Below are 26233 nucleotides of genomic sequence, written 5' to 3'. Positions count from 1 at the left end.
GCTACAGACTTATATACTTTTAAATATGTATATGATAAATTGAGAACAACTGGATCTTTAACGCGTCGGAAACATATCCGGCAAAGCAAACTTACTAACGAGGAAACGGAATTGGTTCTCTTACCACTGTGGTACGATATCCTTGTGTTGAGTTGGCATCAAAGCGCAAGGGAATCTGGAATGAGCCAGAGTAGTGTTGTTCGTGTTCTGCATCGCCGTGTATATCATCCTTACCATATCAGTGTCCACCAAGAATTAACTGGTAGTGATTGTATGCGTCGCACTGAATTCTGCCGATGGGGTCACTTCAGATTCAGAGGGATGACACTTTATTAATCTGATAATATTTACTGACGAGGCTACGTTTACAATCCATGTAAACGTTAATTTGGATAAGATGCTTATTGGTTAACTGAAAATCCATATTGGCTGCTGCAAGTTGCACACGGAAAACCGTGGTCGATGAATGTATGGTGTTGGATTCTGGAGGACAAATTTATAGGCCCCTATTTCATCGAAGGAAATCTTAATTGTAGGAAGTACACCACATTCCTGCAAGAAACATTAGGTCTGTTCTTGGAAGAAATAGCTTTAGGAACAAGGAACAGAATGTGGTATCAACACGATAGGTGTCTGGCACATTTTTCACTGAAGGCTAGAAATGAGTTGCAGAGGAAATTCACAAATCGTTCGATTGGACTCGGGAGTAGGTGTGTCGTGGCCGGCTCGTTCGCCAGACTTGACGCATCTGGATTTTATCTTGTGGGGATTCGTAAAAGACATTGTTTACAAAGATGTTCCAACTACACCTGAAGATATTTGAGAGAGAATTTTCAGAGAATGTGCTTCGATAAGTGCGGATGTGATGAGGAATACCACTCAATCCATTATAAGAAGATTGCAGCACTGCATTGATATCGATGGTCATCACTTCGTACACCTTCTGTAAATGGAGTTTCAGGCCACCTTTGTGACCTTCGTTGACCTTCAAAGACATTACTGTTACACATCATTGGATTCGTTTCGATAGCCGCTATCAGAAAATAAGTACCAAACTATAGCATCCCTTCTAAGAAAATAAAGTTGTCCTTCATATCTCTCAAGCGACCCCACCTAGCAACAAAAAATCAACGTCATATTATGGCCCCGGTTGTCCCATGTAACTTTTGTCCCACGAACTTTTCAGCTCCTATCATACTTTCGGAGTTATTCTAGGTGGCAATGGTTAGTAACCCACCCTGTAGCTACAAGACTGGCGACCCATAAATAAAAGCCCGTGAGAGGCGGCAGGGCATAAACATTCTGTGGCATTTGCCTATCATCCAGTCATCTGCTTCTAATCTCTCACCGCTTAGAGACACTCGTTCTTATTGCATAAACTCATGGACGAGGGGGGAGAAGGGAAGGGAAAGGGAAGGTACTGACGATATCGGCCGCATCGGGACTTGATGAGGAATCAGCGGTGACGTGTCGAAAATTGTGCTGGAGTTGCGTTAGCCACTCCGGCACCCAGACGCAGTGTTAATTGTAAATGCGTGGGCCCTTTTGGCGCGGTCCTCGGCCGACTCACCTTCCAATCTAGCGCCATGACTTATCCGCAGTCTCGATCAATCTCGTCCGTGCTCGCTAATTTAAGATTCCCTTTGGGGGTAGAATGTAAACGCTCTGTACTAATGGTTGTGGATTCATAGGCCATCGACGCATATCAATTACATGAATGAGTGATGTCTCTTCTTTTGGATACGCCCCCCAAAAAAGAGACACTACACATTCATGTAACTCATACTTTTGATTTTGTTGTTGCAAGTAATTCTGTCAGTTAACTGGGGTAGGTTGTCTGCTGTACACCTGGTCAGTAGGCCTTGCTAGTTTGGTGGAATCTTGTCATCCCGTGGCCACTGAATACTAAAGGGAATCTAAAATCGCTGAGACACATTGGCGAATTTTTATCCCTAACGAAAGTTGTTCGCTATGATGCGATCTATCACACCTAGATGTTTATATCTGTAATACTTCTACAGCACTCCCTAGGGCGACTTGAGACGTTACCTTTACATTTTTCTTCAGCCCATTAAAAGTAAGATATTGACTTCTATCTGTTAAAAAGTCTTTAATCCAGTCAGAGATCGGGTCTCATACACGGTAAATCCGTATCTTGTTCACTAAAGAATAGTGCGAAATTGTACTGACTGACTTCCGGATATCAAGTGTTTCTCGGCACTTGTTTGAGGCGCTTCGGATCCCAAGGAATAAGAGAGAGTAGTGAAATCCCAAGATCTGTCTTTGCAGAACCTAAGTCGAAGCAAGGCCTCGGGAGTAGACAACATTTCATTAGAACTACTGACAGCCTTGGGAGAGCCAGGCCTAACAAAACTCTACCATCTGGTGAGCAAGATGTATGAGACAGGCGAAATACCCTCAGACTTCAAGAAGAATATAATAATTCCAATCCCAAAGAAAGCAGGTGTTGACAGATGTGAAAATAACCGAACTATCAGTTTAATAAGTCACAGCTGCAAAATACTAACGCGAATTCTTTACAGACGAATGGAAAAACTGGTAGAATCTGACCTCGGGGGAGATCATTTTGGATTCCGTAGAAATGTTGCGCGACCGCTACGGTCGCAGGTTCGAATCCTGCGTCGGGCATGGATGTGTGTGATGTCCTTAGGTTCGTTAGGTTTAAGCAGTTCTAAGTTCTAGGGGACTGATGACCTCAGAAGTTAAGTCCCATAGTGGTCAGAGCCATTTGAACCATTTAGAAATGTTGGAACACGTGAGGCAATACTGACCCTACGACTTACTTAGAAGAAAGATTAAGGAAAGGAAAACCTAAGTTCCCAGCATTTGTAGACTGAGAGAAAGCATTTGACAATGTTGACTGGAATACTCTCTTTCCAATTCTGAAGGTGGCAGCGGTAAAATACGGGGAGAAAAAGGCTATTTACAATTTGTACAGAAACCAGATGGCAGTTTTAAGAGTGGAGGGGCATGAAAGGGAAGCAGTGGTAGGGAAGGGAGTGAGACAGGGGTGTAGCCTCTCCCCGATGCTATTCAATCTGTATATTGAGCAAGCAGTAAAAGAAACAAAAGAAAAGTTCGGAGTAGGTATTAAAATCCACGGAGAAGAAATAAAAACTTTGAGGTTTGCCGATGACATTGTAATTCTGTCAGAGACAGCAAAGGACTTGGAAGAGCAGTTGAACAGAATGGACAGTGTCATGAAAGGAGGGTATAAGATGAACATCAACAAAAGCAAATCGACGATAATGGAATGTAGTCGAATTAAATCGGGTGATGATGAGGGAATTAGATTAGGAAATGAGACACTTAAAGTAGTGAAGGAAGCCCTTGTAATGCTTGAGTATGATTAGATTCTATTAGACTATGATGTGCTCATGTTACTGTTACTCCTGGTGCTAAAAGATCAGCACGAATACCATTCTCACTTCGATTCTTCTTAATTGCAGTAATTTTCTTAATTTTTGATGTAGAAATCGCACTAATCCTTCCAATTGTAATTATTTTTAAAACTTCAGATATTATGTTTTGTTATTTGGGGAGCAAAATAACTGGTGATGGTCGAAGTAGAGAGGATATAAAACGTAGACTGGCAATGGCAAGGAAAGCGTTTCTGAAGGAGAGGAAGTTGTTAACATCGAGTATAGATTTAAGTGTCAGGAAGTCGTTTCTGAAAGTATTTGTATGGAGTGTAGCCATGTATGGAAGTGAAACATGGACCATAAATAGTTTAGACCAGAAGAGAATAGAAGCTTTCGAAATGTGGTGCTACAGAAGATTAGATGGGTAGGTCACATAACTAATGAGGAGGTACTGAATAGAATTGGGGAGAAGAGGAGTTTGTGGTACACTTTGACTAGAAGAAGGGATCGTTTGGTAGGACATGTTCTGAGGCATCAACGGATCACCAATTTGGTAGTGGAGGGCAGCGTGGAGGGTAAAAATCGTAGAGGGAGACCAAGAGATGAATACACTAAGCAGATTCAGAAGGATGTAGGTTGCAGTAGGTACCGGGAGATGAAGAAGCTTGCACAGGTTAGAGTAGCATGGAGAGATGCATCAAACCAGTCTCAGGACTGAAGACCACAACAACAACAACATGTTGACTTTTTCAGGAGGGATTTCCGATATCCGCTCATGATGCGTTGGCGTAAAACATAACTCTGCAAGGGTCTGTCAGCGATACAGGACTTAGGCCGATACTCTAAGAAAAGGAGAGAGAGAGAGAGAGAGAGAGAGAGAGAGGCGGAAGTAGGATGCTGTTTGATACGAGACACCAGTGTGATGAAGAAGAATGGCAGGGCCCGGTTACCACCTTCTGGACATGGACGCTTTCCGTTTCGTCTTTTGCTGCGGTGAGTACACTGATGTACATTTGGCCACGCGTGCCTTCTCTCCTGTGGGCTAGGTGACCCGCATTACACACCCCTGGCTACGCAGGAACCGGCGCTACAAGCACACAAACACTTTATCTCTCTCTCTCTCTCTCTCACGCGCGCACACACACACGCACGCACGCACGTACACGCAGAGCAGGCTGGGCAGCCCACGGCGCTTTTTCGCGGGAACCGTGGCGTCACCATGCCGACCCACAATGCAGCAGGCCGGACAAAGGGCGCGGTGTCGTTTTTGCGACGACATACGTCGCCCCGGGCGTGGGAGCAGCTTCACAGCTGTCTCGCTCAGGCGCCGACACCACGCAACACGGGTTTAAAAGGCATTCGTAGCTGCCGAGGGACCAGCCCACAGCGTGTATATGGTTCTTACGTTCAACTAAGGTTTCGTCTTGATTAATTATGCGGAAACTTGGCTGTCTGTGCGAATGGCAGTTGTTCCAGGATCCCTTTCAACGATGCAACCTATCATTCCGCATTGTCCGCCTACGAAAACTGAGTGGTCGGCGCGACAGAATGTCATTCCTAAGGGCCTTGGTTCGATTCCCGGCTGGGTGTTGTGTTGCCCTAATCATCATCATTTTATCCCCATCGACGCACATGTCGACGAAGTGGTGTCAAATCGACCAGTCCACGCGACCGCAGGCCCTAGTCACACGACATATACATTTTATTGCGCAAAAAAAAAAATGACAGATCTGAGTATCCATAAAGTTTCGACTTCAATTCAAGAAAGAGAGATAGACAATTTTTTTTTCCTATCAAAAATATATAAGCTTTCAAAGTTTCCCTTTTTGTCCTTTGTTTCTTTTGTTGCAGATTTGACTTGAAGTGCATCCAAATGAAGGCAGTTCAGTAGGACGTGCAATGTGCCACCTGTTTTACAGAAACCATATCTATGACAACTGTACTGCTGCCTTATCGAAGCCATTATGAGAGGTCACTACCGGCAAAGACAAATAAAATAATGTGATTCAAAAACTTTATAAACGAAGTCAGTGCCAAACACATCCTTCGAAGAGGACATTCCCATGTGTCTCAAGCACTTCTTGACAGAGTTGAAGCTGAAGTTAAGCGCAGCCCCCAGAAGTCATTTCGCCGACCATCACGCGATGGACTGATTCATTTTGTCCAATGAGCTTATATTCTTCTTCTTCTTCCAGCATACAGAAGATATTATTAGCTTTTACAGCTTCGAGACCTCCTCTACATCTACATCTACATCTACATTTATACTCCGCAAGCCACCCAACGGTGTGTGGCGGAGGGCACTTTACGTGCCACTGTCATTACCTCCCTTTCCTGTTCCAGTCGCGTATGGTTCGCGGGAAGAACGACTGTCTGAAAGCCTCCGTGCGCGCTCTAATCTCTCTAATTTTACATTCGTGATCTCCTCGGGAGGTATAAGTAGGGGGAAGCAATATATTCGATACCTCATCCAGAAACGCACCCTCTCGAAACCTGGCGAGCAAGCTACACCGCGATGCAGAGCGCCTCTCTTGCAGAGTCTGCCAATGGAGTTTGTTAAACATCTCCGTAACGCTATCACGGTTACCAAATAACCCTGTGACGAAACGCGCCGCTCTTCTTTGGATCTTCTCTATCTCCTCCGTGAACTCGATCTGGTACGGATCCCACACTGATGAGCAATACTCAAATATAGGTCGAACGAGTGTTTTATAAGCCACCTCCTTTGTTGATGGACTACATTTTCTAAGGACTCTCCCAATGAATCTCAACCTGTTGCCCGCCTTACCAACAATTAATTTTATATGATCATTCCACTTCAAATCGTTCCGCACGCATACTCCCAGATATTTTACAGAAGTAACTGCTACCAGTGTTTGTTCCGCTATCATATAATCATACAATAAAGGATCCTTCTTTCTATGTATTCGCAATACATTACATTTGTCTATGTTATGGGTCAGTTGCCACTCCCTGCACCAAGTGCCTATCCGCTGAAGATCTTCCTGCATTTCGCTACAATTTTCTAATGCTGCAACTTCTCTGTATACTACAGCATCATCCGCGAAAAGCCGCATGGGACTTCCGCCACTATCTACTAGGTCATTTATATATATTGTGAAAAGCAATGGTCCCATAACATCCCCTGTGGCACGCCAGAGGTTACTTTAACGTCTGTAGACGTCTCTCCATTGATAACAACATGCTGTTGTCTGTTTGCTAAAAACTCTTCAATCCAGCCACACAGCTGGTCTGATATTCCTTAGGCTCTTACTTTGTTTATCAGGCGACAATGCGGAACTGTATCGAATGCCTTCCGGAAGTCAAGAAAAATAGCATCTACCTGGGAGCCTGTATCTAATATTTTCTGGGTCTCATGAACAAATAAAGCGAGTTGGGTCTCACACGATCGCTGTTTACGGAATCCATGTTGATTCCTACATAGTAGATTCTGGGTTTCCAAAAACGACATGATACTCGAGCAAAAAACATGTTCTAAAATTCTACAACAGATCGACGTCAGAGATATAGGTCTATAGTTTTGCGCATCTGCTCGACGACCCTTCTTGAAGACTGGGACTACCTGTGCTCTTTTCCAATCATTTGGAACCTTCCGTTCCTCTAGAGACTTGCGGTACACGGCTGTTAGAAGGGGGGCAAGTTCTTTCGCGTACTCTGTGTAGAATCGAACTGGTATCCCGTCAGGTCCAGTGGACTTTCCTCTGTTGAGTGATTCCAATTGCTTTTCTATTCCTTGGACACTTATTTCGATGTCAGCCATTTTTTCGCTTGTGCGACGATTTAGAGAAGGAACTGCAGTGCTGTCTTCCTCTGTGAAACAGTTTTGGAAAAAGGTGTTTAGTATTTCAGCTTTACGCGTGTCATCCTCTGTTTCAATGCCATCATCATCCCGGAGTGTCTGGATATGCTGTTTCGAGCCACTTACTGATTTAACGTAAGAACAGAACTTCCTAGGATTTTCTGTCTAGTCGGTACATAGAATTTTACTTTCAAATTCACTGAACGCTTCACGCATAGCCCTCTTTACTCTAACTTTGACATCGTTTAGCTTCTGTTTGTCTGAGAGGTTTTGGCTGCGTTTAAACTTAGAGTGAAGCTCTCTTTGCTTTCGCAGTACTTTCCTAACTTTGTTGTTGTACCACGGTGGGTTGTTCCCGTCCCTCACAGTTTTACTCGGCACGTACTTGTCTAAAACGCATTTTACGATTGCCTTGAACTTTCTCCATAAACACTCAACATTGTCAGTGTCGCAACAGAAATTTTCGTTTTGATCTGTTAGGTAGTCTGAAATCTGCCTTCTATTACTCTTGCTAAACAGATAAACCTTCCTCCCTTTTTTTATATTCCTACTAAATTCCATATTCAGGGATGCTGCAACGGCCTTATGATCACTGATTCCCTGTTCTGTACATACAGAGTCGAAAAGTTCGGGTCTGTTTGTTATCAGTAGGTCCAAGATGTTATCTCCACGAGTCGGTTCTCTGTTTAATTGCTCGAGGTAATTTTCGGATAGTGCACTCAGTATAATGTCACTCGATGCTCTGTCCCTACCACCCGTCCTAAACATCTGAGTGTCCCAGTCTATATCTGTTAAATTCAAATCTCCACCTAAGACTATAACATGCTGAGAAATGTATTCCAAATTTTCTCTCAGTTGTTCTGCCACTAATGCTGCTGAGTCGGGAGGTCGGTAAAAGGAGCCAATTATTAACCTAGCTCGGTTGTTGAGAGTAACCTCCACCCATAATAATTCACAGGAACTATCCACTTCTACTTCACTACAGGATAAACTACTACTAACAGCGACGAACACTCCACCACCGGTTGCATGCAATCTATCCTTTCTAAACACCGTCTGAACCTTTGTAAAAATTGCGGCAGAATTTATCTCTGGCTTCAACCAGCTTTCTGTACCTATAACGATTTCAGCTTCGGTGCTTTCTATCAGCGCTTGAAGTTCCGGTACTTTACCAACGCAGCTTCGACAGTTTACAATTACAATACCGATGCTGCTTGGTCCCCGCATGTCCTGACTTTGCCCAGCACCCGTTGAGGCTGTTGCCCTTTCTGTACTTGCCCAAGGCCATCTAACCTAAAAAACCGCCCAGCCCACGCCACACAACCCCTGCTACCCGTGTAGCCGCTTGTTGCGTGGAGTGGACTCCTGACCTATCCAGCGGAACCCGAAACCCCAACACCCTATGGCGCAAGTCGAGGAATCTGCAGCCCACACGGTCGCAGAACCGTCTCAGCCTCTGATTCAGACCCTCCACTCGGCTCTGTACCAAAGGTCCGCAGTCAGTCCTGTCGACGATGCTGCAGATGGTGAGCTCTGCTTTCATCCCGCTAGCGAGACTGGCAGTCTTCACCAAATCAGATAGCTACCGGAAGCCAGAGAGGATTTCCTCGAATCCATAGCGACACACATCATTGGTGCCGACATGAGCGACCACCTGCAGATGGGTGCACCCTGTACCCTTCATGGCATCCGGAAGGACCCTTTCCACATCTGGAATGACTCCCCCCGGTATGCACACGGAGTGCACATTGGTTTTCTTCCCCTCTCTTGCTGCCATATCCCTAAGGGGCCCCATTACGCGCCTGACGTTGGAGCTCCCAACTACCAGTAAGCCCACCCTCTGCGACCGCCCGGATCTTGCAGACTGAGGGGCAACCTCTGGAACAGGACAAGCAGCCATGTCAGGCCGAAGATCAGTATCAGCCTGAGACAGAGCCTGAAACCGGTTCGTCAGACAAACGGGAGAGGCCTTCCGTTCAGCCCTCCGGAATGTCTTTCGCCCCCTGCCACACCTTGAGACGACCTCCCACTCTACCACAGGTGAGGGATCAGCCTCAATGCGGGCAGTATCCCGGGCAACCACAGTCGTAGTCCGATCGGGGGATGCGTGGGACGAGCTGGCCGTCCCCGACAAACCCCCATCCGAAACCCCACAGTGATGCCCATTGGCAACAGCCTCAAGCTGTGTGACCGAAGCCAACACTGCCTGAAGCAGGGAGCGAAGGGATGCCAACTCAGCCTGCATCCGAACACAGCAGTTGCAGTCCCTATCCATGCTGAAAACTCTTGTGCAAAGAACGTCTGAACTAATCTACAGAGAGCGCAAACAAATCGACACAAAATTTAAACGGTTATTAAAATACAAGATTGCCTAGTAAATGCAGTAATGCTGCTACTTGCGCACTGCTGACACACTGCTAGGCGGCGGAAGGAGACTACGCGATTTTACACTATTCAGGTACTAAAACGCGATGCTACAACTCTCAAATACTATAATACGCCAGAAATTTATGAATTAGACAATGCAAGTACCAAAAACACGCAAAGAAATTAAGAATTAAACTATGTAGCAAATGAGTGAGCTAGGAGTATACGACTTGCTGCTGCAGCTGCTTATCCAACGGCGGCAGGGAGCACACTTTCTTTTTATTTGCTTGCTGGTTCTTCTCGCTTTAGTCTGTGAAGCAGAGTGGACCACCTTTCTGGAAATCTCTCACTTAGCGCCTTTCATACATACTATAGATGAGTCGGCGTAAGTTGATCCCCGACAGTTTTAATGCGCTGGACACGGCACTTAACGCGGCTTTGTTAACGTCTCTATGGAAATGCCTCATTGTTATCAAAACCCTTTAGACATCTACTGTTTTCACATGCAGCCGTTAGCTCTTCGTAACTGAAAGCTGAAAACAGCGCTGAAATTACGCAGTCTCAGTTATACCCCTTTCATACCCAAGTTAGGATTTTATGTGTTACTTTAGAAAACAGGATCTTTTAGGATGTAAGAACCAGTCAGTGATTAATTAGGAAGGTAAAAATAAATTTATTTCCAGAATATTTTTGAAATTTGGTTACCGCACGGTTCTGTTTGTTGGGCCTTTACTGCAACTGTTTTATAATGTACACAATTTTTTTTTAACTATGACATGTTTTTATTCTCCTTTCTTTATGTGATACAAGCGGAAACAGTTGGTATCTTTTGACAATCACAGATATACATCAAAATTATCGTATTTTGTTCTTCTTTGCTGTTTGCAACGTCGTCTTGGAGCAATGACTTGGAGATTTTAAATCATTAACCATAGGCCATTGATAAAATTTTGTCCAACTTCTTATCTGTGCATGCTGAACATTTTAGTATATATTCTGTGGTTTCAGGTGTAATTAAATGTTCTTATTCTTCTGTTTCCTCATAATAAGCAACCCTTTTATGGCCTCCCACTTCGTTCTGTAATGAAGTATTTCCTCATGGCCATCCAAAATGCAAGCAGATCATGTATGTCTTCTGTTAGGCCTTTATTTGCTGTACTGTCCTTCCGATACGTAATTCACATATTCTACGTCCATCACACGTAATTTATCTTCAGTGCCCACTTCTTAGTTTTTATGTGTGTGTGTGTGTGTTATATGCCTCCAAATTCTGTTCACACGCATCAGTTCCTTCCAATGACTGATTGCACTTACACACAGTTGAGAGGCACATCCAGCAATTTCTTGATTTCTTGCGAACTTGTTGAAAGTTATTGTGTCCATTTTAGTCATGTAGTAAATTGTTTTGTTTTGTACATTTCGTTTACATATTGCTGTACTTATATAAAATACTGTGGCTGTATTGCCATACGCAAAATAAAAAATAAATAAAATGTAGTAAATGTCTGCAAAGGCTGCAGCTTCTTAGAACAATTGTTCATTGACATAATTTCGGAAATAAAACTGTGGATTTATAACTCTTTCAGCAACCTGAAGGAAATAAAATCATATTTTTCTTGAAAATATTGTGCCCACATAAAACCTCTCCATATGAGAAAAGGCTTCCTTCCTGAAATGTGTCTTCGTCCAGAATTTTCATCATTTGCTGCTGCAGCTCTAGCAAGAACGTATACGTTTTGTCTCTCTTCCTGTTGCTTATGTAGTTGTCGTTGTTTTATGTTCTCCAGATTTTAATTTTAATGCTGTTGCACCTCATTTTCATTGCACTATGGAGTTGACGCTTCATCAAAATCTTCACCTCAGGATGGCGAGACAGACAAACTTTTTCAAGAGTTTCCAGCAACTGTCTTTGCATTTGGGAGCCAAGTTGAATTAGGGGTATTATCATCATTGCTTAAATCATTTGTATCTGGCAGGTTTTGCAAAGCAGGGTCCACAAAATCTGTGAGAGATGGTGATATTGCGCCAGAAATTTAATTTTCTTTTTGATTAGTGATAAATAACAGACTGGATGGTATTACAAAAGTAATCGCAAAAGAAAATCACATTATCATGTAATATTAACTGGCTGCCAGACATGATAGATACAATGTGGATAACACACAGTAAACAATCTATCGTCCTAAAAATCTGACGTTGGACCAAACATGCACAATTAAACGTGTGCTAATGTCTCAGTTTATAAACCCATTAATTTTGAAGTAAATTAACAATTTATGAGATATTCATGTAAGACGATCTATTTAAAGTAGACTTATTCCATGAAAACGATCTATACCACGCTTATATCGTCATAATAAGCAAAAACAGTCGAACGTACGCTTTCTGGCCGCCATCATAACTCATATTACACATTTGCTGATTGCTAGTGCCATCCAGTGATGAATCTCGGAACTAAAAGGCCTTGCAAACGTCAGCCGCGCAGGGGGGCCGTGTGGTCTTGGGCGCCTTGTCACGGTCCGCGCGGCTCTCCCCATTGGAGGTTCGAGTGCTCCCTCGGGCATTGGTGTGTGTTGTCCTTCGCGTAAGTTAGTTTAAGTTAGATTAAGTAGTGTGTAAGCTTAGGGACCAATGACATCAGCAGTTTGGTCACATCAGATCTTACCCCAAATTTCCAATTTCATTGCAAACGCCAAAGACCTCCAACCACGATTGTGCAGTCCTGGCCTGAACTTCCTAGCTTTAATCACAAGGATATAAGGCAGGAAAGAACATAATTAAATAATGCAACAATTATTTTTACTAGAGTCTGTGGGCCTCAAATTTGCTGTTCCTCCTTCACGTACAGGGAGTTTCGATCAATTCTGACAGATTTCAGAGCCGTAGCGAGCCATCAAACTGCCATCTGCCCAGCGCTCTCATTATAAACCAGAGCCTGCCACAGAGTGCCCAACAATCCACGAGCGGGGTGTGCGGGCCGAGGCTCATCCCGTCTCGGCTTTGCTCTGTCTTCTCGGAAGTGTAAACAGCGCTGACACCAAGATTTTGCCAGACTGGAAAGAGTTCTGCCGAACGAAATTTGTCACACCGTAATACTAAATGAAATGTAGCTCTGTGCTGGGTAGCAGTCGTGAGTCGTGCTTGTGTAGCTCAGATGGTAGAGCACTTACCCACGAAAGGCAAGGGTACCGATTTATAGTCTCCATCCGGTACACAGTTTTAATCTGCCAGGAAGTTTCAAATCAGCGCACACTCCACTGCAGAGTGAAAATTTCGTTCTGGTTCCCTCATTTCCATTGGAAACTGTTTCAGCTGACAGTGGGATAATGTGTGCGAATTCTGAAATTTTACTGTTCGTACCAACAACTACTTCACGTACTCCTTGCCTGCAAATTTAGCACAAAGTGCTTCTTGATGTACAGAACAATCGATTACCCAGCACAGTGCTACATTTCATTTAGTATTACGGTGTGACAAATTTCGTTCGGCAGAACTCTTTCCAGTCTGGCAAAATCTTGGGGTCAGCGCTGTTTACACTTCACTATTTGCTAGTAGTATGGATGACGTTCACAGATCCAGTGGTTGTCTGCACAAAAAGAGGCATTCTGCCTATCTATTGGCACAAGCCACTAAAACTGAATGGGATTAACAGAAGAGAGGGATAAGAAGTCTCAATACGTGTTATGCAGTCACATAAGCGATGGATACGGCAAATCTGCTATGAAATCACATTTAAATACCACGTAGAAAGAATGTAAAGATTCAGTTGGCAGTGAGACAGCATAAAACTGCAATGGTCGACAGACGCAATCGATTGTTCTGTACATCAAGAAGCACTTTGTGCTAAATTTGCAGGCAAAGAGTACGTGAAGTAGTTGTTGGTACGAACAGTAAAATTTCAGAATTCGCACACATTATCCCACTGTCAGCTGAAACAGTTTCCAATGGAAATGAGGGAACCAGAACGAAATTTTCACTCTGCAGTGGAGTGTGCGCTGATTTGAAACTTCCTGGCAGATTAAAACTGTGTACCGGATGGAGACTATAAATCGGTACCCTTGCCTTTCGTGGGTAAGTGCTCTACCATCTGAGCTACACAAGCACGACTCACGACTCGTCCTCACAATTTTGCTTCCGTCAGTACCTCGTCTCCTACCTTCCAAACTTCACAGAAGATCTCCTACGAAACTTGCAGGACTAGCACTACACGAAGAAAGGATATTGCGGAGACATGTCTTAGCCACAGCCTGGGTGATCATTCCAGAATGAAATTTTCACTCTGCAGCGGAGTGTTCGCTGATTTGAAACTTTGTGGCAGATTAAAACTGTGTGCCGGACCGAGGCTCCATCTCGTGACCTATGCCTTTCGCGGGCAAGTGCTCTACCATCTGAGCTACCCAAGCACGACTCACGACCTGTCCTCACAATTTTACTTCCGCCAGTACCTCGTCTCCTATCTTCCAAACACAGAAATTCACAGAGGTACTGGTGAAAGTAAAATTGTGAAGACAGGTCGTGAGTCGTGCTTGGGTAGCTCAGATGGTAGAGCACATGCCCGCGAAAGGCAAAGGTCCGTATTTCGAGTCTCGGTCCGGCACACAGTTTTAATCTGCCAGGAAGTTTCGAACTGAACTCAGACTAAGGAGATTCTATATGTTGCAGCGAAATTCGTCGGTTAAGTTACGCGGCAAGCAAGGAACGATTTTTTGATTTAAGACCCGCTACTGTTGAATTTATGAGGGAACAAAGAGTGCAGGAACGAAGAGCATCCAGAAGGGATTACAGGCCTCACATTTTAAGTGGACTTGAGTCCACACTGCCCACAGTATAGCATTGCAAGGTAAGAACGTATTTCAGATTTGATGTGGATGTATTTAAAAAGAACATCGCATTGTAGAAGGGACATATTCGGAATAACACGGTACAGCGAGCTCACTAAAGAAAACGCGACGTTTGTAGAATTAATGGTGGCCATGAAAATTACGTGAACGGTTTTCCAAATATTTTGAGGACACTGGCATTCTTACGTCGTTTTTGGAACTGTTTTTGACATCATTTTCCATTTCAGTTGAAAACGCTATTGTACATGTGCAGGTGTAACTGATTATCTGCAACGCAATTTCCGTTTTAAAGACAAATCACTTTATTTTGCGACTGCCAGGACGTCTATATAGATCCAAAAAGGTAGAGATTCCCCTCTCTATAATGAGAATGCGAAAATTCTACTACACTTCGATCAAGATAAGTATGTCGAAGAGCTTTATCCGATTACTAAACACAGTAAGTTACAATAACGCGGGAATCTGAGTGCGAAAATCTGTGAAACTCTCTGTCTGCCCGTGTGCCAACAGTTTGGGCAAGATGAATATTACGTCACGTCATCAATACGCCTAAAATAATTAAATAACACTGAAAATTTGTTTTGTTTGTGACCTGTGTTATTGAGATATGTGAAATATAAAAGCAAGTCGTATGCAGTACGACTGCATTGCCATTCAAATGCAGCGGCTTCACAGTTTCTCCTTCCTCCATCTCAGACAGTGTGTCGCGGTGGCGGGAGATGGGTGCAGATACGCTGAAGTCTATGCCACCCATGCCAGGGCATGGTTCGGCGAACGGAATTCTTCACCACCGCTGTTTTAAGGAATCCACTGTTACTGAAATCTTGGTTGTGGATACAGAAACCATTGCTAACATCCATAAACATTTATGTGCAGTATATATAATGATGCAGTTAGTAGGACAATTGGAGTACTGTCGTATGACGGGTAAAGAGAGTTAATGCGTTAGAAAGCGCAGAAACTGAGCTCCAGGATCACCCGCGTTTCGGGCGTCCTGTCACAAACACTTGACGCAGAATGCTGAATCTCAAGGATGCCATTATTCGCGCAGACCGACATGTCACAATTATACCATTGTCTCTATAGCCACTGGTAAGAATTAGAAGTGAGATCTTCGGATATTTAAGTGGGTGCTTAAGACGGGTTCCACGACTGCTCACAACAACTACGATGTTAAAAGAAAAGCCTTTTTATCTCAACTGTTGGAGTAATTGGAACCAAATCTAGAGGCCCTTTATCACAGATAGTTACAGGCGATTAAGTCTATGGGCTGGAAACTAAAACGAGGGTCACTGATGTGGCTCCAACTCTCATCAGCAAAAACAGAAGAAATTCACGGTATCTCCCTCTGCTGGCCATGTTATTATGACAGTCTTTAGGAATAGTGATTAAATCATTCTCGTGATTGTATTACCAAAATGGCCAACCATTAACTATGAGGCATATGTGAAGGCTCTAAATAAATTAGAGACCATTTTCTGACGTGTTCGGACTGATAAGAACGCAAAAGGAGTCTTACTCCAAACGACGCTGCACGCCAACACACAAGTTTCAGAACGCCGAATTGGGTTTTTTAATACTGCACACCCAGCTTACAGCCCAGAAGGGGCGATCTCAGAATTTGGTTCACTTAAGGATTTTCCAAGTGGGAAGAAAGGATGTGTGATATCTTATGGGACTGAGGTCATCAGTCCCTAAGCTTACACACTACTTAACCTAAATTATCTTAAGGACAAACACACACACCCATGCCCGAGGGAGGAGTCGAACCTCCGCCGGGACCAGCCGCACAGTCCACAACTTCAGCGCCCTAGACCGCTCGGCTAATCCCGCTCGGCTAAGAAAGGGTAAACAACAGTGAAAATACAGATATGAGCACAAGTCAGCGTATGTACCGGCATGCCATTGTAGTAACAAGTCAGTAAGCACCAGAATATGACGTGCCGCTGTCTCGTCGAAATATTGTGCATCCTCCACAACATTATCGGACGGGACACCCGTGAACCGATCAAGCAATTCAATTCAACATTGAAACACATTTGCCTGGCGAAAATCGAGACTCACTTTACTCAGAGACCAAAGCAATACCGTCAGATCCATGAAAGGGTTGCACCAGTATCTGTAGGTAGATTTTAATGTTCATTCAAGGAGGGAGTGTTCTGTTAATGGTCATTTACTCCAATCTGCAGGTAAAATATTGGACAAATTGAAATAGTTATCACCTTGAGCGTAAAAGCGAGTTAAATCGACCCCCTGCCTCAGAATTTCGGTACTGGAGGGGTAGTCACACGTCCCATACACTTTCCGGCCGCCTACCTGTGTCTGCGAGAGGCAGATGCACTCCGGAGGACACGCGGCCGCCAGCCACGCCCCCGCGACCGCCACCGCCGCCGCCAACAGCAGCCGCGCCCGCCGCATGACACAGCATCTGCAACACAACGCAACCGCAGGTCATCACTCCAGGGAGAGGTACGGCACAAATCTGTAATTCAAGTTTATTCACCGACAGCTATCACTGCGAATATTGCCGTATCAGGTTAAGTTTTTAGGGAACATAATTATACCCAGCGGTTCACAAATGTAAAATGTACAGTAATTTCAAGAACGATACAACGTATGTTGATGATTTTTCATGTGAACAACATTTAAACAGAGTAGTGCCTATTTTAAATACAAATTTGTGACAATGTTGAGTTTTCTCCCTTGGAATTAGTTCTACTGCAAGTTTTTAAATGGCCATTATGACTTTCGTTAAACCTTTTACAACCTATATGCGCTCTATGTAAGAATGAAAACGCATACAGTATGTAACACACCTAGTGAAATGCCACAAGTGGCTGTGGCAGGAACATATTTTGTACTAAACGTGGTTTTATAATGTCGGGAAATGCATGGCGAGTGCGCTGAAGACATCTCATAAATTTATATGTGATAAAATCGACTGTGTTATTTATAACATCTAGGTCATTCCATGTCAAATGAACCAGAAAAATAGCAGAATGCCACTCACCAAATTGGGTTGTCATGAAATTTGGTTCACATGGTTTGTTTACATGTGTAATGACTGTTTTAAGATTTCAGACCTCTATTTAGAGCCGATCCACATCTAGAGAATCTTGATTTGCAGCCTAAAATCCAAGAAAAAAAAATTCATCCGTGGCTGTCACGAGTCCAATAAGTAGTTTTTAATTTGAAAATTTTTGTACTTATGCAAAATTTTCTGCAGAATCAAATATTGTATTAGGTTATTTGTAATTACATTGTGAAGGGTGATTTGAGCCTTCAAAATAGAAATATTTACTTTTAAATGTCCACATCTTAAATTACATATTACTGTGTGCAGATTCTGTAGTTACAGTGTCCCAATATTCTGACTGGTATAATTGAAAATAGAAGAAAATTTCTTTTAAAAAAGACTTAAAATTTTTTGGGGAAATGACAGTTACACAATATTTCGGACATTTTAACAAACTATTCCAATTTTACACACAGAAACAAGAATTTATTCAAAATAACGTGTGCAGGAACAGAAATGTGTTCGTATGACTATCTAAAAATAGAGTTTGGACTATTATGAATTACTCCATTTCACATTTATTAATTTTTGGTAATCTACTGAAATCTGATATTGCCTGCCTTTTGAAATCAAGTATCAACCCCTATCTGACCAGTCAAAAGATACAGCTGGACCTGCCTGAGTCATAAATGTAATTCTGGCATCTCCCTGATCTAAATTTAAAATTTCAGTAAGAAAAATACACCAATTAGAATAGTATTCACAGCCCATAAAAGTATTTAGTTTCAAGAATTCTGCAAAATGTGTTTGCACATCAGAAATGTTAAATTGAAAAGTATAGTTACTATCACTGCTAACTCTTTCAGCAGCCAGAGTATTGGTTGATAAAGGTATGAACTGGTGGCAACTTCTGGTGCCAGCCAGAGTTTTTGATTTTGTAAATGGCTGTTGCAGATTAATTCTTGTAGAACCTACTTCTTTTTCTTCTAAATAAGAAAATGAATTTTGGAAAACTTGTCTCTGTAAAGCTTAAACGTTTTTGAAGGATCAAAAATTTTCTCCTTATATGGCCTCTGTAAATTGTCCTTTGTCACCAATTATTTCATCCTGCGCCCAATGGCATCGCAGGGTGATTTTCCAGAGTTTGTTGTAAGAAGAGACCACATGGCAGTGATTCCAAAATCAACATCATAACGACACAAATCTGAAAAACATTTGCAAATTTTATTTCAGTGTTGCCCCCATTTGTAAAACAGTCTCTTTTATTAACAGCAGGACAGTGATATTTAATTTACTCTACTATTTTTGACAAATTGTTACAGACGCAAGCAAAATAATGATCTAAATCTTCAGAATTATTACATAATGGTAAATGGCATAATTCTTCAGTGTTAGGATTTTTGTAATATATAACAGCAGATATATAGTGCATGACATATGAGCCCATTGGTAATTTGCACTGCATGGTGTAGCACAAAACCATAATTTTCAGCAAAATGCATTAATACTAGCGCCTCATTTTGATTTATAGTATTTTTTTCTCTCTCTTTCAAGTACACAGCTCGACTTTTTGCAATATAGCTCTGTGTAACTAAAGTTTCTAGTTTTGTCGCTGACATATCAGTAAATTAATTACATGGTAAGGTCGTATCAATAAACTGAGTTCTTTCAGCTGATACCCAATGATGAAAATTTATTTCACTGTCTTCCTCGAGCTAAACTTTAGTTTCAATATAATCTGTTAAATTTGTTTAAGGAGGACATTTATAACAAATTCTTAACATGCAATCCCTGTTTTATTTACTACAAGCAATTTTATCTACGAAAGAATTTACATCATCCTTCATATTTAAATATAGGCCATGTAAAACCAAGTCGATATTCTGGTGTATGGTGCATACACTAAGGGGATGCATATATGATGAACCAGCGCAAAATTTCGGACGCATTTGACAAAATTTTGAAAGTCCCTATTTAATTTAAGGATCAATTTCCTTAAATGCTGCATACAACTCCTCTAAATTACTAAGCATTAAGCGTTACTGAGCATGCTTTTCTATGCTGACCTAATATTTCGCATTATTCATCATCTCCATAAAAATTTAGTACAAGTAATGCAGGAGGGAACTGATTCCTTTTGTATTACAAATGCCCCTATCTTCTCGTACAATTCTTTGTGATACACCAAACGTTCTTTGAATTTTTTCGCTTGTACATGATGGAAGAGCAAATGTAAGAATACAAAAGTTTTTCAGCCTATTTACAGTTGGTATTTTTTAATTAATTAAACTTGTCTATCTAAATCATTAGCCTTTCATATTTCTCATGCTCAACTGCTATGCTTTCATACTCAGAACTACCATCTTTGCATAATTCTTCTTCTCGAACATGGAGCACAAGATACAGTTTCTTTAACAGTTTTTTCCTAGTAATCGTTATTTTACATGTGCCACTGAATTTTTGGTTTGTAGCCGCTGAAAGCATTTTCATTGGTGAGTCATCTATACCTGTTCAACTTCTATTAAGTTTATGGTGTTCTCCTTTATCTTCTGCTGCTTCCCCTTCTTCCCAGTCTTAATCAAACATAGTCTTCACTTCACTCACACCTTTTTGACTGCTGTTTTTGTTTGCCTTGTTGTGATCTACACCTGAAGTTTCACTGAAGGCATGCTTACAGCATGTTGAACAAAACTTCTACCCTTGAATGATACTGGTTCTAACACATATTATCTCATGGAACTGGTTAGCAAGATTAAATGAAACAACTCGCAAATCATGCTTATTTGTTTTTTGTCTTTTAAATGGATCACAACAATTCACATGAGCATAACGTTCATACTCATTTTGTGATGATTCCAAACATTACTTAATTCACAATGTTTGCATAATTCCTACTTGCAAAAGGAACACATGTTTCTGTACATGAGTGAATGTATTAGCTGTATTACTGGTCACAACTGGTGAATAGATGGTCTTATGGCACTCTGCTTGTTTGAATGAACCAATGCTGTGTGGTGGATAACTTGTCCAATACACAGGCCTACTTGCTCTACTCCTCCATGTAATGTAATTTTTTTACGACAGGAGCTTATTTCTTCTGTAAAATGAACAACTGTAAATTAATCATGCTGCTTTATGAGAATTCAACTGAAACTTACCAGTGAAATTAAAATATAATGTTCTGATTGTGCTCTAACAACTTCTCTAGCTGCCATAGAGAAAAATACATGATCTGTTTTGACACCTGGTGCGTGATGGAAATTTGAAAACTTTTCTATGATTCAGTGACATTTTTTTTTTAATTTACCATATTTAGTTCCATCACAGGCCTAGTCGTGGTTTCCTGGAAGATTTTTGAAGGCTCTGTTAAAGGAAATTTTCTTCTCTTTCCAATGACACTAGTCATAGTATTGAGACACTGTAACCACAGACTCTACACATTTATTTGTAATTTCTGTTTTAGACATTAGAAAGAAAATAATATTTCTACTTTCTAGGCTCAACTCATCCTTCATAATTTAATTACAACAAATCTAATACCATATTTGAATTCTGCAGAAAATTTTACATAAATGCAGAAATTTTCAAATCCTTCTTGCTTCTATTTTGGGAGAAATTAAATAATTTTAATACTACTTGTTGAATTCGTGAGAGCCACAGATTTTTTTAGGATTTTAAGCTGAAAATCAGGCTGCTCTAGGTGTGGAACGGCTTAAGATAGAGGCATGAAATTTTAAATCAGTCAGTATATGTGTAAACAAACCCCATGTACCAAATTTTATGAAAATGCGAGTTCGAGGGATGAATGCCATGGTTCAGTTGATATGGAATGACTCATCTGCATTCTCTCTCACAGCAAAAGTATTCGTTGTTTGGTCTGAGAAATGCTGCTGGTCCTATTAAAAGTTTTAAAATCATTGTTGAAATCTCTTTCTCCATTTATCCATGCATCCCTATTAATACTCCCACACTGTCAAAACATACATCAACTGCATCCCTCATTTAGAAAACGTTTACAGTGATGGTCTTAGGTGTTTAATGCTGTGTGCAGGGAGTGTTGATGATGCATTGAACTAGAATATCTTTTGGTAAGATGTAATGATGAGATAACTTCACCTACATGAAAAGCTACAAGTAGTTCATAAAATAGTGACTGAAATGATCTATGCTGTTATTAGTACATTTACGTATATTCCTTTTTTCAAATGAGAATTTTTTTGAACTGATAAGATTTAATGTTTCAGAAATGTAACTTATCTAAAGAGAAAGTACTAAAAACGAATTTAAGAATTTCTTGCAACAAATGAATTCGTTGGCAGTATATAGAGAATGTGCTATATTCAAGTGAACTTGATGAAACATATTTTGCCTTGCAAGTTTATAAGGCAGTAATTTATCGTCAGAGTCCGAAATTCGTTACATCGTTTCATTCTTAACGCAAATAACTTCTTTTTAAGCCGATAGGCAGTATGACTACCTTTGTGAAACACCTTGTATCTTAATTTTGGAAATAAATATAGTTCCAATAAGGTATTGGCCATAATTGTACAAATCCTTTGTGATTATTTTCTTCAAGGTGAAAGAGAATTATTAGCAATAAACATGTTCCAAAATATGATAAGGTAAAAGTATGTCACAAAGTATACATTTGTCAAGCTAGGACATGTAAAGGACGATGGTATGTTGTTTTGATCCTTTCTGAGAGCTGCATCTGCAGAAAAAATGTTTGGAATGGATTCATAGTGCTTAAGCACCACTTGTTCATTCTCACATTTTCCCATCAAATACAATCATTTTTCTCCATCTCTCTATTCACACAGTCAAAAAATTATAAATACAATACAACAGAAAGATTAATCATATAATATAAAACTGTGTTCTTAGTGTTGTGGTTGCTGAAACAGCACTTTATTCTATATTTTACCATAAATACTACATATTACAGGCATACAATTTTCATCTGATTCCTCTGGATATCATATTTATATGAAAAACTAATACCGTAATCTTATTTTCGTATCAGTTTGTTTTAATAGCTCTTCATTAGCTACTCGACCTAGCCATCCAGTCTTCAGAATAATTCTGTAGGGACGCAGGTGGAAAATTTGTATTCTCTACTTACATGAGCTGCTCATCTGCCTCGTTTCACTTCCATGTAAGGCTGTACTGAAGTTCAGTTCTTGTAGAGAAGACTTCATAACAGACTAATATCAAATATTAACATATTTCTCTTCTTCAAAGTAGGTTCTCTCGCCGTCGCTAGTCTGCATTTCCTTTGATTGCTACACAATCAGACAGAACATATTACAATTACTCCCCATCTTTCCTTTACTAGTGCTTATCTCGCTGTACCTGGTCCGTTATTTCATGGTTTTCTAATTTTCTATTTTATTTTTACTTCTCAGCCGGACCCCCTTCGTGTCGCCTCAGCCGTCAGCCTACCTAGGGAAGTGAAGTGGTGATCATGTATTTGTGAGTCGCGTGAAGTGTCTGTGTACCATATTTATTGGAAAGGAGATAGGGGACTAGCGCGGTATTTCCATAGAAAATCGCCTAAAAACCATATACAGACTGGCTTGTGTACCAGATCAATGGTCCACCGCGTGAAGTCGATCCAGATCTGGATTACTTCTCTGTCTAGCAAGCTATAGCACTGTGGTCACAAACACTACACGTCAAACATCGTTTTATTCCTTATGTTTCTACGAAACTCAAGCATCAATTAATCATTTTACGAATTTTACATTTTGGGGATTAGTTGCCAGTTAACTAGCCTCTACAGAGACAACAATTTACATATACGTTATGAGTAGCTCCACTGGCCTACCTTTTCCTGTCGGAGAAAAAGTCCTTACAGTTCTTTTCTCACCTATAAATTAAAATATTCTGTGTCTCCGTCGCCATCAAGCAATTTAATATTTACATCCTTCTGATTCAGCTCGAATTCTTTCTTCCACGTTTTGTCCAACCTTTCAGATGTCGAGACGGTATATTTCATCATCTCTGGCAGTCTTTTTTTGGTGTATTCCTCTCTCTGGACAACCTGTGCTATCTTGTACCACGTTGATACTAAGTATTCCCCCATATTGATATTGACCAAATTGCCAGTCCGCGTTCAACTACTCATCATCATTACCGTCCTAATTTACTACATTTTCAATACTTATTTGATACCAAGGAGTTCAGCCAGTCAATTCAACATTTATTTCATTCAATTTTGATCCGAAGTTTCTGCTGTGTGAATGTCTCACTACCGATGTACCTTCCACTGCCTAAATCATTTAGTTCCATTGCCTGTTCCATTTACTTTCAGTTTTTAGCGCTCCTGCAGCCAAAGGTTTACTGAACGTTTTGTATATATTCATTAAGCACACAAAGTATACAAGAGATTCAGGTAAGAAATAAATGAATGTGTTTATATAGATCATACGCAGCAAATTAATATGGCTTTTTGTTTGATGATACAGCTTTCTCAGTAGCGACACATTCTGAATGTTACTGCAATCCGTATACATTTATAGCAATGTCTATATTTGCTTGTTCTTTGCTTCACCAATTAGCTACATTATCACTCGAGCAGCGTGTACCAGTTATTAAAAATGGCTGATGGAGGACCGTAATCGCGTCGTTTCAAAAGACAGGAAGGAAAAAAAATTAGGATATTTTCTTAAGATATCTTTCCACCAGCTGTAAGTCACTGCAATCATTATTTTTGACCGAGAATTCATTACATCTCTGCTTCAAATTCCTATCTTGTAAAGAGTATTCAATAGGCTGTAAGTTCAGATTATTTTGTTTGAGTCATCATGTACCTCTGAAGATTTGAGATTTCAGAAACTGTGCAGATTGGTATGATATTGATATTTCTAATTTAGCAACAGAAAATCGATCCGTTATATATTCTACATGTATGATAATCTCGGATAGAAGTCGAAATTAAAAGCTAGCCTTTCAAAATTTCTAAAAAATATCAAAATAAAAAACTAAAACTGAAACAGAGAAAATCCATGGAAATTACAGCGAACTTATTTTAATCAATAACCGTAATACTGTGAATTGTATGAACAATTAAAAATATTTGGCAGACGAACTGAGGATAGATGCGTGTATTATAAACCTAACATTATAATCAGCATTAAAAAGGACAGCTGACATGCAGCTGAACCAGCTCGTGTCGAAAGTAATAAGAAAAAATACCATAAATTGTAACAATTTTGAATTTCATTTATTATAGCATTAAGAATAAGTTACAAAATTGTTTAAACAATACCACCCTCAACTATAGGATGTTGTTCCATTTATCTGATTTAAAGACTGCATATTCTGAGTAAAATAAACACACTACACGTAATATTATAAACATCTGCAAGTGGTAAAAATTAGGAATCTGGTTTCCTCGTTTGTACCAGTGATTGCATTAATTATACCACTCTTATGAATTACGCTGCTGAGCTTAAAACAATGCACTAGTCTAAGTTCAAGGAAATGTTCCATATTTTAGTTCTTACGTCACTATCTGCAGGCATAGCAACATAATTTTCCATTTCCTTCTCCCATCCCTGCGCACTTTGGTTGAATCCACATTTTGCGATTCTGATCATTTCTTTCATTCGACCTTCTCCGCACAAATCGCTACAATTGAAATAAGCAAAAATTTCGACACAAGAGATTCAATTCTAGATGTGACATCATACTGCAAATTATTTATTATCTTTACGTTTAATGATGTTTGTTGGATTGTACTGAAGTGCTTATTGTGGAACACTTGTAATGCTACGTATTGCTAAGAATGGAATATGAGGTGCATCTGCAATGAACATTTTCTGACATGTACACTGGAGATGGCTCTACGACTACTTTCTTTTCCTTTTCTTTTATATTTTTCATCTCCTACCTCTAGGGGTACAGGGAGGCTGTTCTAATAGTGACTCTTTGAAGTGTCAGAGACTTTTCGGGCAAACTACGAGACGAGTGGTGGTGGGGCAAAGGGTGTGCAATTGGGATTATTTGTTATTTCAATTCCAGCATTTGCCTTTCAACCAACGGAAACCTCTCGGAAACCTTTGTCTGATTAGAACTATTGAATTTTAATTCTGAGGCTGTATGTTCCAAGACAAAGATTATGAAAGTCCGGTATAGTGTGGTGTGTATACACAGTACAGTTGATGACTTACTCGACATGTTAAATGATTCTACGCCGAGAGATATTCGAGAACAACCAATCGATTGAAATTAATTATGACAGAATCACGAAATCGCAACGAGCGTGGGTTGCAAACAGTCGTAGAAGCATTGTTTATCTTTGTAACATAAATAATAAGCTAAAACTTTGCGTTGGGAATGTGATGCATTATATGCAATGTTATTCTAGAATTCTCTGTTTATCACTGAGTTTATGCACGTGACATGGCACGGTGTACCTTTCCTGGGGGAACGCTAGCGGTAGATACTCGACATTGCCTTTGTCACAGAGGCGTCAGTACCAATAAAACCGTCCGTTCTGCTTGCAGCGCGTGGAGCCGCAGAGGAAATTTTGTAGTTAATCTGCGAATGTGACCAGTGAAACACAAACAGTTAAGATATAATTAACAACCTGTAATTGTTAGGATTAGTAGTACAGCGCAGCTTCTAGCTCTCGAGTTAAATAAATAAAGGGAAGTGGAGGAAAACAGGTCTATCAGTCTGTGGAAGGGAATTCTGGTATGGAAACTACTGAGTCTAATGTTTTGAAATCAGCGTGTTCTGGTCTAATACTGCTAGTGCACAGATTAAGGATATGTCTTTGTTGAATACCTGAAGCTACGAA

At 40.7% G+C, this 26233-nt stretch overlaps 1 protein-coding gene across 1 annotated transcript in view; it reads right to left on the bottom strand.

The window, feature by feature from the left end:
- The window catches only part of LOC126199291 (insulin-like growth factor-binding protein complex acid labile subunit), a 600038-nt gene that overhangs the window by 172880 nt on the left and 400925 nt on the right, over window positions 1–26233 (bottom strand). The window contains exon 3 of the mRNA XM_049936114.1: window positions 16728–16839. Coding sequence (XP_049792071.1) covers window positions 16728–16829 — 102 coding nt within the window. The 5' untranslated portion in view covers window positions 16830–16839. The remainder of the gene's footprint in view (window positions 1–16727; window positions 16840–26233) is intronic.

Source organism: Schistocerca nitens, chromosome 8 (assembly GCF_023898315.1).
Source record: "Schistocerca nitens isolate TAMUIC-IGC-003100 chromosome 8, iqSchNite1.1, whole genome shotgun sequence".
Classification (NCBI taxonomy): domain Eukaryota; kingdom Metazoa; phylum Arthropoda; class Insecta; order Orthoptera; family Acrididae; genus Schistocerca; species Schistocerca nitens.
Note: the sequence above shows the minus strand (reverse complement) of the source record. Positions and strands in the feature narration are given on the sequence as shown.